Source organism: Molossus molossus, unplaced genomic scaffold, assembly GCF_014108415.1.
Source record: "Molossus molossus isolate mMolMol1 unplaced genomic scaffold, mMolMol1.p scaffold_m16_p_7, whole genome shotgun sequence".
Classification (NCBI taxonomy): domain Eukaryota; kingdom Metazoa; phylum Chordata; class Mammalia; order Chiroptera; family Molossidae; genus Molossus; species Molossus molossus.
Genome location: NW_023425401.1, coordinates 33,667,395 through 33,686,953, shown reverse-complemented (window position 1 = coordinate 33,686,953; position 19,559 = coordinate 33,667,395). Strand labels below are relative to the sequence as shown.

Sequence of the window (19,559 nt, the reverse complement as noted above, 5' to 3'; positions counted from 1 at the left end):
TAACTTTTCTTTATGTCCTTATTCTTCCCATCTCTTAAAAATAGCACCTTGGATCAGAAGACTGTGTGATGATTCCAGGTTGTAAAGTGTGCTAACTTTGACAGGGCCTCTCCATGGTCCTCCTTTGGAGGACAGCCTCTACAGCAGTGATTTTCAAACTTTTTATCTAATGACACACATAAAGTAATTACTAAAATTCTGTGGCACCCCCAAAAATATATTTTTTGCCAATCTGACAAAAAATAGGTATAGTTTTGATTCATTCACATTGGATGGCTGTTGTTGTGTTGGCTGTTGTCATTTATTTGACTCCTTTTTTTAATATAATTTTTATTTATTGATTGATTTTTAGAGAGAGAGGAAGGGCGAGGAAGAGAGAGATGGAAACATCGATGAGAGAACATTGGCTGGCCGCCTCCTGTATGCCCTTGACTGGGGATTGGGCCCACAACTGGGCATGTGCCCTGCCCGGGAATCAAACCGGCAACCTCTTGGTGCATGGGTCAATGCTCAGACACTGAGCCACACCAGCCTGGCTTATTTGACACTCTTAATGGAAAACATGTCAGTGCCCCCTGACTAAATAGTCAGGTATTTCATGTCTTAAAATTTTTTGTGGCACCTTGTTGAAAATTGCTGCCCTACAGCAATATATTAGAAGTTTTTCTGAAATTTTCCATGACTTTTCAATGTCTTATATATTAAATTATTACTCATACTAATAAGTATTGGTTTATTATTTTAGAAAATATATTTGTCATTTACTAGATCTTGATCTCAGGTTTCATAAGCTGGTGTATTCCTTTTCTTCATTTCATTAAGTTGCATCTAGATTGGCAGAGAACATTAATTGATTTCTTGCTATTCAATACATTCATTTTCTATTAAAATATAGCCTAATCCATCTGGAACCATTAGACTGAAGTATTTTCTCATATATGTTAATCAAAAATTTAATAAGCACCTTTTTAGTAATTTTATTTTCTCTATATTTATCCTCTAACTTTTACTTAATTGTAAAAAGCTAGTAGAACTATTATGGTCTTTTTTTTTTATCCTCACCCGAAGACATTTTTCCATTTTTTGTTCAGATAGAGTGGGAGGGAGAGAGAGAGAGAGAAACATTGACGTGAAAGGGACACATCGAGTGGCTGCCATCCACACGACCAACCAGGGCCGGGGACAAACTGCAACCGAGGTACGTGCCCTTAGCGGAACCGAACCTGGGTCTCTCTGGACCACAGGCTGACGCTCTAACCGCTGAGCCAAACTGGCCAGGGCACTATTATGGTCTTAAAGGTGCCACCTGAAACCATTTATCATATGAATTCAATGTAAACTAAGAAAATGTGCTTGACACATCAAATAAAAGTCTAAGAAAAGGGGTCTGATAGGGCAAGCCTAGGAAAGTAAGCTGGTATAGGTGATAATGGAACCAGAAATGTGAAATTTTTGCTATCTACTTGGTGATGCTAAATTGTTTTGCTTAAGACCTTTGGCTAACTTTAAATCTTTGGTAATAAAAGTTTATTTTAAGTTGGTCCAGAAAAGTTCATAAATATGAATTCTCTTGATAGTAATAATTGGTGGCAGGAAAGGCTAAAAAACACATGACTTTCACTGTGAGACTAGTGATTGATTAAGGTTTTACTTATTATTGTCTTTAAAAGGTTTCATATCCTTTCCTGATTTTACGGTATAACTGAAACACTGATCCGTTTAAGTGAGCAGTAGGCACATACCATTTATTTCTGTCAGCTTGACATTTTTGTGACTCTCCTGCTCTCTTCAAGCATTATTTCCCTAAATGTAAACACAGAGCTTTAGCCTTCAAGCAGATAATGACCATAATTTTGATGCCTAAAACACCAGTGTTAACTGGAAACAAAGGAAGGCGTCTTAATGGAAACCTTTTGAAGTGGGGGCAACAATTCAGTGATCTCTGCAAGAGTGTTTTTGTGAAAGAGCTGTGTGAGTAAAAGGGGAACTCAACACATTTGATTGGAGGTCAGTCTGGAGGTAGGTAGGCAAGTGCTTTTGGTGTCTCCCATAACATCCAAATATAAACTACACTTTCCTCAGGCTAAAGATGATGCCCCCCTCTTTGCCTTCTGTCACCTTCTAGTTCTATCTCTCTCTTCTATCATAAAGTAAACAGGTAGTATGTAAATTCAAAGGAGCTTTTGATTTTATAGATATGTTGTATAGGTGGTGATATCAGATCATAAAAGAATGAAATTCTGCTATGATAAACGTGTGATACTCATGTTTACCCCAGAGCTATTTTGAGCTTGAGATGGTGCAGTATTGACAGAAAGTTCATATCCATTTTGGTTAGTTTAATTACAAAATATTTTAGAACACTACATGTTTGATGCTTAGAAGGAGACTTTGTTGTACTTGAAGAGTACAACACTCCAGACTTCTACTCATAATATCACAGAAGGACGCCTATCTGTGCTCATTTAACCTGTAGAGTATTCATACATACTGAGTAGCTGCCACTTCTCACTGAACCTCTCCTTCCATGGGAACTTATAACCACCCAAAGCAGCCCTTCTTGCCTTACACCCGCCCGAGAGCACGTGCTTTGTTATGATGCAGCCAGATCTATCTTTCACGGACTACCTTCTGTTAGGCCTGTTTTTACCCCATTGGGGCCACTTTGGCTTGCCTACCCATAAGGCCCAAGTGAATTTTCTCTTCCCTCAATTCCTTTATTAGTCCCCCCCCCCCCAAGGTTTTGGGTTTCCTCACCATTCTGATTTACTCTTGAGATGGATATTCACAACTCTAAATTAAGGAAAAATACAGAGTGCTTTAGGAGGTATTGGATAGACAGAAGGGAAAGAGCTCCATGATGGATGGACAAAAAGGGGATGCACAATAGTTGGAGAGCTTATCTTGATTGGCTTTTTCTCTTTCACATTTTATTATTTTTTTACAGTGCTATGATACATCATCTGCATATTGCATTGTGTGTTTACCACCCAAAGTCAGATCTTCTATCACCATATATTTGACCCACTTTACCCTTTATTACCCCCACAGCAACCGCTTCCCTCTGGTAACCATCATGCTGTTGTCTGTGTCTATGAGTTTTTGTTTGGATGGGTATTTTTATTTGTTCATGTTCAGTTTCTAGGTACTTTGTGGAAGACAATGGTTCCTCTAGTAAAGGAGGCAGATAAAGAATAGATGACTGTCTCGTTTAATGTCAGATTGTGTTGAGAGTTCTGAAGAACTAGGAAAGAAGGGTAGAACGAGGAGAAAAAGCATGTGATTTTTCAGAGACGGCCCCCCTGAGAAGGTAACATTGAAGTAGATCCCTGAAGGAAATAGGGAAGTGAGCCACCTGGATGAGAATTCACTTGTTCAGTAATCATGTATTTAGTGCCTGTTCAGTGAACATGATGCTAGGCACTGTTCTGGGAGTTAAGGATATAATTTTGGTGGAGAGGGGCCACCAGACAAAACTTACCCATGTGCAGCTTATTTTCTAATATGGAAAGGATGTTTGGGGGAAAATGTTTTAGTTGAGGGGACATGCAAAGACCCTTGAGGTGGACTCTTACTTGGCCTATTGCAGGAACAGCAAAGAAACCAGTATAATTAGAATGAAGGAAGCAAGAGGGTCGGTCATAGATGGAACCAGAGATTTAGCCAGAGCCTAGGTCATGTAGAGCCTTTGGATTTTACTCTAAGGATGGCAGGAAGCCATTGAAGAGCTTTATGCAGAATTGACATGTTCTGACTTAATTATTGAAAGAGAATTACTTTGGCTGCAGTGTGTAACAGCTAAAGAGAGAGATGAGGTAGCTTGTACCAAAGAGTTAGTGGAGGAAATAGAGAGAGATGGTCAGATTATGGACCCATCATGATTTGTTGATGGATTTGTTGATAGGTTTGATGCTGAGAGGAGTCAAGGATGCTATCTAACTTCTGGAGAATGGAGGTGCCATTCCTAGAAATGGGTAAGACTTTTAGAAGGGACACATTTGAGGAGAACATCAGGAGTTCATTTTCAGATATGTTAAATGCATTAAAGGTGAGAGTAAAGTCAGGGCCAATATGTAAATTTGGAGCTATTGGTATGAGGATGGCATTTAAAACTATGGGACTGGATGAAATCAGCTAGGGAGTAGAATGTAAATGAGAGAAGTCTAAGGACTGAACTGTAAGGCTGTTCAGTATTTGAAGGTCAGGGAAAGGAGGGGACTAGCAAAGAAGTCTGAAAAGTGGCCAGTGGTATAGGAGAAAAACCAGGAGGTGGTGGTTTTCTGGGGACAAAGTGAAGAGAGTTTTTCAAGATCAACCTCTAAAATGCTGCAGATCAGTTAAAGAACATGGCTATTCAGAATAGACTGTTGGATTTGGCTGCAAGGAGGCCATTGGTAACCTTGATAACCATTTCTTTGGATGAGGCAGATGAAAACCTGATTGTAATGGGCTCATCCCCATTGTTATTGTCATCTCTGTCAATTAAACTACTCAGGGCCTGCTAATGCCAGGAGGCGTGCCAGGGCCTTGAGTTACAAAGATGGTGAAACTTGTCCCTACCCTCTGAGAACTCACAGTGAAGCAGGGATAAAGTGTACTTCATGCCACATACAGAGATGTATATGTTTTGATAATATTAACACAGGCAAGAAACTCATTTTTCTTGGGAGACTGAGAACATTTATAGAAAGGAGGTGAATATGAGCTCAGAATTTTTAAAAAATGAGGAGGAGAGAGCTAGGCAGACAAGAGGGGAAGAGCTGATAAGAGGAGTGTCAGTAGGTCAGGTATGGCAAATAGGCCAGTGTGGCTAGACAGAGACGTAGAAGATTACCTTGAAACGAGGCTGGCAAGGTAGCTGGTGTCGTTTGTAAAGAAGTAATATCATGGTACAAGATTAGACTTTCTGCTGTACAGAATGGATAGTCATTTGGAACTTCCAAACTAGGAAGTGATGTGATCCTGCCTTCATTTTAGAAAGATTACCTGTTTGTTGTAGAAAAATAAGCCAGTTAAACCTGTGGAAAGTTGAGTAGAAACAGGATAAGCTAGAGGGAGAGGTGTCTATTAGAGGACTTTCAGAATAGTTCAGTTAAGAATGCCGTGGTCTTTGTCCTGATGAAGTAGTGACCTGAGGAAGAACAAAAAAGGGAAATGTCTGTTTAGGCATGGTGGAGGTGAGGAGAAAGGGGGTCATGAAGATTCCAGGGTTCCTCACTCGGGCAGTCTGGAAAATGATGAGTAATAATCTACCAGAATTAAATTAAATAACACAAGCAACCAGGTGTTACCAAACAGTATGTAATTTTGTGATCTTTTTTTTCAGGAATGGGGTGATTGTTTTCCTTTCTAGTAGAAGGAAAATAGTAATGGAATGCAACATTGATTAACTTGCATCATATCCTTGTCTTGATTCTCCCTAGAGAAAGCACAGTTGTTTCTCAAATAACTTAAATGCTAATTGAGCAGTTCAAAATTGAAGAAAGACAATATCTTTAGTAGAAGATAGGATATAAAAATGAACTAACAGCCCTGGCCTGAGTCTAACCACGGTTTGGCTCAGCGGTTAGAGCGTTGGCCTGTTGTCCTGAGAAACCGGGGTTCACTTTCCGCTAAGGGCACGTACCTTGATTGCAGATTGTCCCTGGCCCTGGTTGGGTTGTGCGGGTGGCAGCCACTTGATGTGTCCCTTTCACGTCGATGTTTTTTTCTCTCTCTCTCCCTCCCACTCTATCTGAACAAAAAATGGAAAAATGTCCTCAGGTGAGGATAAAAAAAAAAAAACTAACAAAGAATAAAACCATTTTCTAACTTGAAATTTTTATAATGTTTTATTTTCATTTTGCTAAATTTATAAACAGAAGATATACTCCCAGCGTCTCTTTTATTCATAAGGAAAATGCCTATGACTATGTAATTGATTTAAAAAGTAATCTAGATTTACATTTACACTTAAGAATTTTTTGTGGCCCTAGCTGGTTTGGCTTAGCAGTTGGAATGTCGGCCTGCAGACCAGAGAGTCTTGGGTTTGGTTTCCGCTAGGGGAGCATACCAAAAAAAAAAAAAAGAAGAAGAAGAATAATTTTTTTTTGTATCTAATTTTTGTGCTATAATTTTCTTTGAGGATCTTTTAAAGCCTAACACACCCTGCTTTGGGGGTGTTCCTTTTTTAAATTCCCATTAGCCATTGTCCTTCTCATCAACAGTCTGTCCCAGACAGATGCAGTACAGTTGGTTCTGTGTCAGGTTATAACTATTTTCTAGTCTTACTTTCTTGAGATTATACCAAAGTTTGGATGTGAAATGATTAATCAAACCATAATTTGGTATCAGCTTAGTTCTGAAGTGGCAATTTCCTTTCTCTCATTTACAAGTTCTTGAAGGGCATTTCACTATTGTCTCTATAAAACGTCTCTCAATTCATAAAGATTCCTTGCGTTGGCCAACTTAGGTCATGCACAGATAATATCACATAGAGTTGGATTGTTTTCACTTAGTGTAAAAAGGAACGTTCCAGCAGTTAGAAAACATAAAAAGGGGGAAAAAAGAACAGGCAGTAAATGTAATTAATGCATGCCTAAGAATATCTGAATTATAGCTCCAGTTTGGTAAAACCACGTGTTTTATTGCTATTAGATTTGCTATTTCAGACTGCATATGTATGTGTGCTGTATTTTCAGGAGGTTTCAGTTGATCCTACTGCCACACTCACGGCAGCAGAAGAGAGGAAGGAGAAGGTACCCAGCCCACACCTCAGCCACCTTGTGGTTCTGACCTCTGGGGATACATTGTATGGGTTGGCGGAAAGAGTGGTAGCCACAGAATCCTTGTAAGTTGTTCAAAACAGTTGCTTTGCCATTGAATATTTAAGAAAGGTTATTAAAGTAAGCATTGTACAATGCTGCTTCTAGCTGTATACATCTTGCACTTCTAAATATCACTTCTGTATTTCTGAGAAGCATATCCTAAAATAGATCACCAGTGGATTTTTGAAACTGCATAGTTGGAAGGAGGGAAATCTGTTAAGTTTCGATCTTTAGCAACATGATCCTTGCTTTAAGTAAAATTTTAAAAATCATGTTCTAGTGTACTTTCGATTTTCCTATTGAATTGTGATTCTGGAGAAACTGTAGCTGCATTGTCAGTTCAGTGTTAAATGTAGTCGACCCTTCACGTCAGCAAGAGTACACACTGACCTTTATAACTCCCCCAGTGTTTCAAATAGCTGAAGCATATAACTTCTTCCATAAAATGTAGTCAGTTATGACTTCAGAATTTTTGTATGCATAACAAAAAATACAGAAAAACCGTGTGGCTGTCAGTCTTTCAGCCGAATGACTCTGACTCCTACACGCCAGCCTTGACCTGTGTGAATGTTGGGTAACTTCTGAAAAGTGTCAGATGTTAAATCTGTGAATTCACATGCCTTGTATATAATTAAATGGGATCTTTAAAAGAAACCCTTTCAAAGTTTTCCTCAATGTTTTGTGTTATCTGTGCTCATATCTGAACATGCAAAGTGACGTGACTCTACCCTTTGTGTCCAGATTAGCCCCTGTGAGTCACCCTTCTTCCACCTCAGCTCACATGAAGCGAGAAGCTCAGCTTTACTTTTTGTATAGAATGTAAATGAGTGTGTCAAGAGGTAGTTTGCTAAAGTGAAAAATAATTTTAATTAAACTTTTGCTTAGAGATCGTAAAGATTACGTATATGTAAATATTGGCAGGCTCTCGATCCTGTGCTTTGTTTACAAGGTGGGTTATTTATTCCCTGTAGGGTATTCTTAGCTGAACAGTTTGAGTTCCTTCAGCCGCATCTGGATGCTGTGATGCCTGCAGCCAAAAAGCCCTTTCTTCAGCAGTTTTATTCTCAGGTCAGAAATGGTCGTCTTGTGTGTCCTTTCCACTGTGGGCAGGATAAGACTGTCACACCTTACTTAGGTGGGGATTGTTTGTTTTTTTAAACTAGTGATCAGTCTCCAAATCCCAGGAGAGCCGGATTAGAATATTTATTTATTTACCCCTGAATTCCTGTATTAAATACTTATTGACCACTGCATAGAAGTTTTAGTCTACTGAGAGAGAATGCCAATTTATTTAAAGTATAAAAAGGGAAAAGAAACAGTGGCAGGGTATTTAACCTTGACTGGTGGAGGAAAGGGATGTGGTTGGAAGCAGGTGGCCTAGCAAGGCTGTCTGGAGGAAGTGATGTTTAAACTTGACCAGCCAGGCAGGCAAGTGGGGAGTATATTCCAAATGCAGGGAATGATTTATACAAAGAACAGCAGGTGAGGGAGAGAGTGGTGCATATGAGCAGCAGAGGACAACTCCAGTTGTCAGAGCAGGGAAGAGGGCTGGGATGAGAAGGATGGTGGAGAGGTAAGAGGAACCACACAATGTACAGTGCTCTCAGCCGGGAGCTGGACTTTATTCCAAGAGTACTGGGAAGCTCCGGGAGGATCTGAACCAGGTGAGTGGCACGGTCAGGTGTGTGTTTTAGAAAGTGTGAAGAATGGGCTTTAGATGGCAGGCCTAGAAGCATGGAGACCAGCTTGAGGGCTTTTACAGAAGTACAATTGAGAGATGGTGGAATCACCATGGGGGAGTGGGAGTAACAGAGACGTGAGAGAATTTGAGGAGTGTTTGCTGTCTCCATGAACATCTGTAGTTCTTTTAGAGTCTACTGACTATGCCCTCCAGTGTATTAAATGTTTCAAAATTACGTTTTGAGTAAGACCTTTGCCCATGAATTAAATATTTTCATAGTATAAATCTCCAAATGAATAATGTTTTATTTTCAGATATGATGTATACTAGAAATAGGAGCAAAATATTCTTTATACATTTGATACTTTTAGAAAACATTTGTTTTCATTTCTGTGAAATTTATTTCAGACAGTCTCAACTGCCAGTGAGCTGCGCAAACCCATCTACTGGATTGTAGCTGGTAAAGCCATCGATTACGAACAGATGCTGCTCCTGATGGCTAACGTGAAATGGGATGTAAAGGAGATTATGTCACAGCACAACGTATATGTAGATGCATTGTTGAAGGCAAGTACTCTGGGAAACGTCTTTGTTAAGGATGATTCTGCTAAGGGGACTGTTCCTATCACTGCAATCGCTCTAAAGTAGTGATATTGTAGTTACAGTATTACCACATTTCTAGCATCGTGATATTAAAGTCCCTGAATTGGATTAAGCTTATTTTCTGAATTTTGTGTTCTTTTAGACCCAAGAATACTTGGTAGATTTTTTTTTTGTTTTACTCACTGATTTTCCACTTGAGTTAGAGTTTGATGGGCATGTCTTGGCTGACTCTCACATTATGTAATCTCAGGAGCCATGACTGTGGCGACAAGAAGATATTTCTACAGTTGTATATATTCATTAGCAAGAGACCATACACCTGATTATTTTAAGTTGTTTTTTTTACAGAAATCACATTGTCTTTGCAATATGTCATGCAGATACCTTTGCATTTAATGATTTATGTTTATAAGTTTCCTGGAAAGAATTGTAGTCATTTTTTTTTTTTTTAATTTATGCATCATGAGATATTTATGGATCGCCTGACATGTGCCATGCACTGATTTAGGTGCTGGCAATACAGTTGTGAGTTAAGGAACTTACATGCCCTCAAGGAATTTACATGCCAGCGAAGGGACGGGAGTAGAGAAATACATTAAGATAGGACATGTCAGCTGAAGAACAGTCCTGTGAAAAAGAGGGACAGAGAGTGGCAGGGTGTGGGTGGGGGAGAAATACCATTTATTTATTTGTGGTCAAAGAAGGACTCTGATAATGGTGAGAAGTGAGGAGAAGCCTGAAAGAAGTGAGGAGATGAGCCATGTGGATGTCTGGTTTGAGGAAAGAACTTCTGAGAAAATGAAAACCAGCTTTCAGGAAAAGTTTGTTTTTCCTGTTTGTCAGTGAAAAGAAAATTGGCCCTTCTGAAGCTCCCAACCTTTATCTAATTTATTTACACAAACATTTTTATCTGCTTCCAAGGCAATAAATAATAGCCTGGGACACTTGAGAACCAATAAACAAAGCCAAAGATCAAAACAGAGATAGCAGTGGAGTTCATCCAGTGCGACAGCGCCAGCAGTGTGTGTCCCCTTCCCGGGCTGGGGGGAAGACTGGGAGTCAGCCCCCAGGCTCAGAACTCAGGGTGCAAGATCAGCTAGCAGCGTCTAGGAGTTATTGGGAGATCTAAGCGGGAGTAACAACAAGGGTGCTCTATTAATTGCCACCCTGGAAGACCTTTGCTTTCTAGAGCACCCAAGGGATTCCAGCTTGGAATTTTAATTTGCAAGGTAAAAGACAAATGTAACTTATAAATAACCACACCCTCTCTTCAGTTGATTCTACTTTTTATGGCATGCTAACCATGGTACTCCTAGGGAGACAAGAAAAAAAGAGACTTCCACACCCAGTGACTGTTCATACCAGAAGGAGGCTACTTGCTTCAGTTATTCTTAATTCCAAGAAACATTAATATTATATTATGAGAAAGGCTGTTATAAGAAAGAACCAGTGCTATTCAAATTATTAACCTGAACCCAGTTTTTAGCAACTTAAAACTTTTTCTAAACTTTTATGATAAATTTTGTTCTATTACTTTTCCAAGTCCAAACTGTTACCTGAAAAGCACTGCACATTGTTCCCTCAAAAGAATCCCAAGTTAAAAAAAAATAGTTTTATTACTTATTTAACAACAAGCATTCTTGCACATGAATTTAGCAAAGAGTAGAATGACATTTATACAATAAGTATGTAATTTTATCTTTAAAGTATTAATGAAAATTCTTGAAACCCAAAGCAGAGTTTACTGTAATGAAGCATAAAAAAAGTAGCAAATACTACTGCTCTACTAGATTCATGAAATGAAAAGTTGAAGAGCAATTATTTATTTAACTTTTATTTTCAAAAGCAATCTTAGTGGATTGAAGAGGCACTTTTTCATAAATAATTAAAAGCAATTAACTGTCAAAAATAAATAATAAAAAAATTGTGATTTAGGAAGTAGCAAAGGATAACACAATAATAATTATGTGGTAAGAGTTCAACTAGTGATGATCAAATTAGATTTTTTTCTTCTTATGTGTTATTAGAAAATTTGAACACAGGTCAGTCTTGACTTGTAAAGCATTGTGTAACTTCTTTATTGAAAAAACTGAAGAAAAATGACATTTTAAGCCTTCATAAATTTATTTGAAATATATTGTCAAGGAAGGATCAACAGCATTTACTTTTATAAATGAACATATTTAGATGATAACAGACCAAAGAAACCAGAAATACACTGATTTTTTAAAACATTTTTATTTATTTTTATGTTTTTACTGATTTTTTTAGAGAGAGAGAAAGGGAGAGATCGAAAAACATCGATGTGAAAAACATTGATGTGAAAAACATTGATCATCTGCCTCCTGCATGCCCCCTACTGGGGATGGAGCCCAGAACCCTGGCATGTGCCCTGACCAGGAATCCACCCGGACCTCTCAGTCCATGGGATGATGCTCAATCCACTGATCCGCACTGGCTGGGCAGAAACACATTTCGTGAAGGGTGAACCATCTGCTCCTTTTATTTAATTGCTGGAAGTCTCCAAATTAGTTACATATATTTTTATTTTTAGTAGAGTAGCATTATAAGAGTTACTAGTAAGTAACAAGATGTTCAGTTTTTTGTAGGTAATAGAAAATATTTTATGTTTTATTTTGTCTGTCTTACTAAAGATTTGCAGCTATTACATGACTTTCTAATCATTTGCTATAGAATTACTTACTTTAAAAAATATTTAGGAAAGAGAATAATTTTTCAGAATGCTCTCTAAGGAATATAGATAGCCACAAATTACAAATAGTTCACTCTGAATTTAAAGCTTATTAAAACATTTTTTAACCGGGTCTCTTGAAGGTATTTTAAAAACATAGGTTATTCAGTTCTTTTAATCCATATTGGCAGTCATAAAAAAATTGAAATGTGAAAACGTTTGAAAATGGTTGGCATTGTTTAATCAGTTGGTGACACTTAGTTCCTTTGAGATGAAATGTAATGTAAGTTCTCTGTATTATGACATAATTTTAACAGTATGAAGGGTTTTTTAAAGTATATCAAATTGAATAAATTTGGCATCATCTCTTTTGGTTTTACTTGCTTTGATTTTGACTCTTGCTAACTCTTTTTTCCCACTAAGATGGGAAGAAGATGTGGCATTATAATTATATTCACGAACACCGTGACTTTTGTTTTCTTAGGAATTTGAGCAGTTTAACCGGAGGTTAAATGAGGTTTCTAAGAGAGTTCGGATACCCTTGCCCGTGTCTAATATACTTTGGGAACATTGTATACGACTGGCTAATAGAACTATTGTGGAAGGGTAAGTTTTTCATGAAAGCACTATCTGATTCTTCAATGATAAAGCATAATATATGAGTAACATTACATGTTATCACTGTTGGATGGAGAGAGAGGTAGAGATAGTGACAAATAGCAGATAATCCCATAATAATAGGTTTGACTTTGGAATATAGTTAGAGAAGAAACCTTGAACCTCACTGTGCTGCCTCTGTCTTTGGTTTCCTTTCTGGCTAGTGACCTAGAACCAGCTCACAGAAGAGTGAGGAATGCAGCAGCTAATGGTTCTCTGAAAGTGAAACTAGTAGTTATTTTTACCTAAAAATATGATTATGATTATTCATAACATTTATTGAGCACTGTGTCATTTACTGAACCAAGAACTTCACAGGATTATATCATCAAATCTTAACCTCTCTTTGATTGTACTATTATTCTCTCTGTCATGTGAATGAGAAAATCTAGCCTCAAAATTGAGGCTTAAAGAGGTTAAATAACTTATCCAAGTTCATAGTTTTAATATGTATTTATTTGGATTATTCCCATTTTATTTTATTTTTTCCGTTACAGTTGATAGTCAATATTATTTTAGTTTCAGGTGCACAGCATATTGGTTAGACATTTATATAATTTACAAACTGGTCCCCCGACAAGTTCACAGTTTTTAAACAGAGAAGGCTTATGAACTGATTTTCTGATGCCAAAGTCTGTCTCATAGCCACTGTATCCCTATTAATAATATCATTATTATTGTAATCTGTATAACTCTTTCATATGTTGCCTTTAGAGATCTATCAATAGAAATTTTCTGTTTACTCAGAGATCATGCTTACTCTGCCCATAACATCTAGAACACAAATAAGAGTCAGTAATACATTTTAAGTATCCCTGCAAGCAAACAGCTATTTCAAAACATATTCAGGGTGATCTAGAATTGCACATCAGTTGAATTTTCACTCTATTATTTATCCGATTCTGCTTCAGTTCTTATTAATTATAAAACAGAATGTATTAGAACATGGGAAGGTATCAGTGACAAGATGACAATGGTCTTGGCACTCTGTTTTGAAAACAGCAGTGCTTTAAATCACACAATGGCTCTGTGTCAACAATCCTCACTGAAAAGTATTCTCTTGTTGTTGTTAATCCTCACTTGAGGATATTTTTCCATTGATGTTTTAGAGTGGAAGGGAGGGAGGAAAGGGGAGAGAGAGAGAAACATAGATGTGAGAGAGACACATTAATTGGCTGCCCCCTGCTTATAACCCCGACTGGGGCTGGGGATCGAACCTGCAACCCAGGTATGTGCCCTTGACTGGGAATGGAACCTATGATCCGGGCCGATGCTGTAACTGCTGAGCCAAGTCGGCTAGGGCTGAAAAGTGTTTTTAAACTTGTTTTAAAAGTATTTAAAATTTTTTAATAAAGTAGAAAACAATAATAAATATTATATTTCTATATAAACACTTTAATTAAAAAACAAACACTTGGTCACTTTAAATAATGTAAGCTTTAGTTTTCTTGCAAATTTCCTTAGGGGAAGTACCTCATTCCCTAGGATTGGAATCTCTGCATTTTGTATGATTGACAGAATGAGACACTGACTTATAAGTAATGAAATGTATATGAGGATTAATTTGTTCTTATTACTATTCAACCTTGGAACACACAGTTTTTCAGTAATGTGGGGTGTTAGAATAAGTCTGTTAATTGTTTTATTATAAAAAATATGTATATACTTTCTGTGCTCACTCATTTTTCAGGTTTGCTGAATGTTCATGGGAGAAATATTTCATTTATTTTCTCTGTATCAAATAGTTACACTATTGAACATTTTTATGAAACTAAGATTACTTTGGCATATTCATAGCTTTGTTTTAGAAATAATTCCTGGCAGCCAGATTACCTGGAATACCAGTTTAACTTTCTGGTAGGTGATATGTTAATTGAGCATGGAGAACAGCATGTGTAGCAAAGAACCTTAGAAGCTGATCGATCTCTGCTTTGCCAGTGAGGAAACTGAGGCCTAGACAGGTAAAACTTGACTGCTGAGTGTCAGGGCCTGACCACAAGCCAGTTCTTCTGACTCAAGGCTCATGTACTTTTTCCCCTGGAAATGGAGAATGTGTCCAGTTTGGAGTAGAGAAGAATTTCAGTACCTAAAGGTTTCATTTTCTAACCATCCCATCATTTATGTGTTTTTATTATTGTGTATCTTAGATATGCCAACGTCAAGAAGTGTAGTAATGAGGGTCGTGCCTTGATGCAATTGGATTTTCAGCAGTTTTTAATGAAACTTGAAAAACTAACAGATATTAGACCCATTCCTGATAAAGAATTCGTGGAAACCTATATTAAAGCCTACTACCTAACTGAGAATGACATGGAGCGCTGGATCAAAGAGCACAGGGTGCGTTTTCATTCCTTTTTCTTTATTCTCTGTCTGGTTTATTATTTCATGCAGTCATGTGAGCGAAATATAAAGAAAAATTTGCTTTTTTAGCATGAACTACTTAGACCATTTTTTTTTACCATATTCACACAGTGTCTGTGCATTGCCCTTAGCCTGATCAAAATTTTTTGAGATCTATGTGAATTGTAACAGTAATTATCTAGAAAGATAGCCAGAGTCTGAACATTAGTTATATTATTCTGCAGCTGCATTGTAGAAAAAGGCTGAAGTTGGATAACATCAAGACAAATTGAATACAACAACATTGAAATGATTCGCAAGCCCAAGTGTGTTATATAACGTAAACCTTGTAGCCCTCAACAATAAATGAATCAGTGACATCCTGAACGCAGTGACATGTAGTGATGTAGTGTTAATATTAAATGGCTAAATTTAACTTCATCCTCCATTAGATTTTACCTTAAGTGTAGATGATATTATTTTTCTTTTGTGTGGTTACATAAATAAGTAGAGAAAAATACAATTTATGAAGTGTTATTTAGGATGCTGAATTTTTGACACAGTTCAAATCATCATATCACTACGGCATGCTTAATACGGGAGCTTTTCTGTAGGATTCTTAATAGCATTTGTCTAGCTAGACGATTTGTGAAGACACATTTAATGAAAGTATGGGAAATGTTAAAATTATCACCAAATCTTATTTCTTCAATAAATCTAGTGTTCACATTTATTTATGCTATAAACATCATCAGTAAAGACTAGGTAAATTTTTATTTCATTTAACTGGGTAAGAACATAAAGAATTAGTTATATTTACTTTATCAGGCGTATCCTTTCTGGTTTCAACATTCTAGAAAAATGAAATGCCTATTAGCCTGGACCATTAGACTGAGTTTTTTGTGCATGTGCCCACTTGTAGGTCAGTTTCAGATCTCTTGGAGCAAAGTAGAAATGTACATGCTATTTACAATGATTTTGGAATTGAGAAAAGTCACCAATTTTAGTCCCACTGACCTCTGATATTTGCAAACCAAAATGCTAACCCAGGTGCAGATGGACTGCTGACTGTTGCTAGGATACATTTAGTAAAGAAAACTCTAAACACTTTGGGGTTGGTACTGAGCAGGAGATCAGAGAAAGAGTACAAGTAGCTGAGGAGAAAAAGCGCATCTCTTAGATATCCATTATTTGATGCAAGAATGAATGGCCATTTTATGTTTTCCTCTCTTAGTAGAGTGGACTAAAACTTTTAGTTTAGTATTTTGTAAGAGCTTTAATGAACTGATATTTGTAATTCAGTGAAAATTTCCCAGCAGTAGAGACTGTCCTGTCTCAAGGGAGCTCCAGTTCCACAATGTCTAGTCCAGGGCTTGATGACAGCTGTACTTGCCAAGTTGACTGATTGCTTAAGGGAATTTGCCAGGTGTTTACAGGTGCTCTCGGAGGCCAGATAACACAGACTGAGCAGTTTGCTGAGTTTTTAAAATGAACTTTCTCATGTTTTGAAATTGCACTATGTTTAATAGTTCCCTCCAGTGAAGACGTGTTCCTAGTAGATGATAGACACAACCCTCTCTTCCTGTCTGAACTCCTGCTGTTCAACCTCCAGGACCACATCAGATGTAAAACTTTCTGACAAGTCCTGTTCTTTCTCATCCTAGAAATTCTGAAATTCAGAAACCAAATAGACTTGTACAGCAGATAATACTTACAGTCTTAATTTTACTTGCTAGCTACCAATTATAACATGAGGGTTTAAAAATGAGTAACTTTCTGATCTTTGTTACCTTATCATTTATTCTATGTGAGAAGAATTGTTGTTTTGTGATTGGAGATTTTTGTCTTTTACATACAATGTTTGCAAAATACGGAGTGGAAAATACTCAGTAGCATTTTAAATATTTGAAATGTCAGTGTATTTTGATACACTGGAAAATACTCAGCATTTTAAATATTTGAAATGTCATTGTGTTTTGATAACTTAATAACAAAGACTGGCACAGAAACGAGCATAAAGTGTGTGATCTTAAACATAATAAAAAGCATAGGCATGTCAGATTATCTGCCATATTAAAAAGATTCTAGTCCTTCCTATTTCAGATGGATGCTATGGTACGCTTATTCCCTGTTATTCCAGCTCAGTAAACTCTTGGCTCTCATGTCTCAACTATACTTTCCACTGGCTTGTAGTGCTCACTGACTACCCACTGAGACCTGAATGTCCACTTGTCCTTTCCTTGATCAGATAATGTCTTTCATGGTACTAAATGTGGGTCTTCTTTTTTTGAGCAGGAGTATTCAATGAAGCAGCTGACCAATCTGGTTAATGTTTGCCTGGGATCCCATATCAATAAGAAAGCAAGACAGAAACTTCTAGCAGCTATAGATGATATAGACAGACCCAAAAGATAATGAACACAATTATTTTTCCTCGATGCCATTGATCTTCTCTCAACACATATGGTATGAAAGCCAATTTTTCATGCCCTCCTGACGGCGGTCTGCTAAGAATACTCTGCATGTTCTTCCCAACTGGAAAGTGGAAAACACTGAAGTCTGTGTGGTGTTCTGAAATGACTTCATATGCTCTGATCTCTGCTCTTCAACGTTTAGTCTCATCTGTTGTGTTCCTTTCCTGAAATGATATCATTGCCTGGTCATAACTATTGTTCTATGATTACCACTATACATTTTACAGAAGAATGGACTGTAAGTATATAATTATAGGGGACTGTGACAATATATTCATAGGCAGTTTTTGGAGAATGTATTTATGTTAACATTTTTCTACCCTCTGACTCAGTTCTTAATAAGCATAATACTAGAAGGTCAATGCACAGTAAGTATCTCCTAATTATGAGCACTGCATGAGAATTGAGAAGTACATGTAAGCAAAATTGTTGAAAAATCAGTATGTTCTGTATGTTTTCGAATGTGAAAGTTTTTCAGGTTTAAATTGGTTATAATACAGTGATCATAAATGATGAAATTTAATAAATGCTGTACTCCAACATGACCAGCCTATGTGAGACTGTATTGATATTTTTCCACAGCAGGCCGATTTCGTGAAAGTATAATAGATTTTCTTTGCATGTCTAATTTTAGTCATCTTATATCCTGAAAGCAGTGTGAAAAGTAGTTTTCTTAGGTATACCTCTTAGTACTTGAATAGCACACAGAATGGTGATTGTGGGATTTTTTTTAAAAGTGACTGTGTGTGTGTGTAACATTTTTTATATCAACTTTGTTCTCTTTGAATTCAACTTTTGTCTTAGGACAGCAAACCCTGGCTTAGTTGACTGTCTGTTAGTCAGGCATAAGTATAGGGTCATATGTTCACCTTTCTTAAATATTTGCTTTTACAGATGTAAAATAATGTGCGTTAGCTGATGATAAATTTTGGAACTCAGTTAGCAACTCTGTACTATTCCTCTAAATTTTGCTTTGAAGTCAGGAATTTTCTACCAACATACAGGGTGCGGCAAAAGTAGGTTTACAGTTGTGAGTACGCAAAACCGTGGATTAGTTTTTTAGGACCCACTCATTAGAATGTAGTTATAAAAAAAACTTTAATTCAATTTAGTTTGAAAGCATAGTTATCTTTTGAAAAATTGTATCTAGAGATAAAATACAAGTTGTACTCAGAGCAAAAGGAAGTGGTTCAGGGGAAAAATATTTATATTTGATATTTATTCTTTGGAATACTTTTAATACAGACTTAGTGGTTAACAAAATGTTATTTTTAACTTTCAACAATGATTAATGACAAGAGAACTACTAATATTCTGATGTAACCTTTATAAATGTTAAGACCTGTACAGCTTTTTACATATTTTTTTTATAATTATGAAAAATATTTGCTCTTTTTCACCCACAAAATTTTAAAGACCATGAAAAAGTTTAAGCTGCCCAGCTCTCCCAAGGACAAAACTATGTCAGATTTCATACATGGGAATTCTTTACTTGTTCAAAATGAACAGAGGAAAGTAGTTCATTAGCCCCCATAAGACTTCTTGATCAGCCCATCCTTTTGTGAATATCGCTAAGTATACTTGCTTGTTTTTTAAAAATTTGAAAACAAAAACCACAATTAAATATTCTCCTTCAGTTGGTAGGGATGTTGGGTCGGGAACTTGGGGAAGAAGGATAACTAGTCTCCCTCTGGGATTTTTGTGCTGTAAAGATATGACTTATTTAGAACATAATTTTTTGTTTTGTTTTGTTTTCAGTTTTTTTTTTTTAATATCTTCACCTGAGGACATTTTTCCATTTTCTGTTCAGATGGAGTGGGAGGGGGAGAGAGAGAGAGAAACATCGATGTGAAAGGGACACATCGAGTGGTTGCCACCCGCATGACCCAGCCAGGGCTGGGGACAAACTGCAACTGAGGTACGTGGCATTAGCGGGATCCGAACCCGGTCTCTCTGGACCGCAGGCCGTCGTTCCAACAGCTGAGCCAAACTGGCCAGGGTTGTTTTCAGTTTTTTGTTTTTGATGAAGAACCATTTTTGTAAGTTACTTTAGCAATTAATTCTTGATCTCAGAACCAAGAAGACTCTGCCCTACTGAGGATTTCTAAATTTGCCCTTGAAGAAGTTTTTTTACACAGAGCTGAGCTGTTTAATTCAGAAGAGGTATTTTCTTGATCACAACCTGTATTTTATTCTTTTTAAATTAAATTTATTGGCATGCTCTTGGTTAATAAGATCATGTAAGTTTCAAGTGTACGTTTCTGTGATATAGGATCTGTTTATTGCATTGTGTGTCCACCACTCAA

The 19,559-nt window shown here is 37.0% G+C and overlaps 1 protein-coding gene across 6 annotated transcripts in view; it reads left to right on the top strand.

Moving 5' to 3' along the window:
• The window catches only part of VPS50 (VPS50 subunit of EARP/GARPII complex), a 126,485-nt gene extending 108,679 nt beyond the window's left edge, over positions 1–17,806 (top strand). For all 6 annotated transcript variants that reach the window (XM_036247047.1, XM_036247046.1, XM_036247045.1 and 3 more), the window contains 6 exons: positions 6,681–6,829; positions 7,778–7,874; positions 8,896–9,054; positions 12,267–12,388; positions 14,587–14,776; positions 17,075–17,806. In XM_036247047.1, coding sequence (XP_036102940.1) covers positions 6,681–6,829; positions 7,778–7,874; positions 8,896–9,054; positions 12,267–12,388; positions 14,587–14,776; positions 17,075–17,194 — 837 coding nt within the window. In that variant the 3' untranslated portion in view covers positions 17,195–17,806. The remainder of the gene's footprint in view (positions 1–6,680; positions 6,830–7,777; positions 7,875–8,895; positions 9,055–12,266; positions 12,389–14,586; positions 14,777–17,074) is intronic.
• Positions 17,807–19,559: the final 1,753 nt, after the last annotated feature.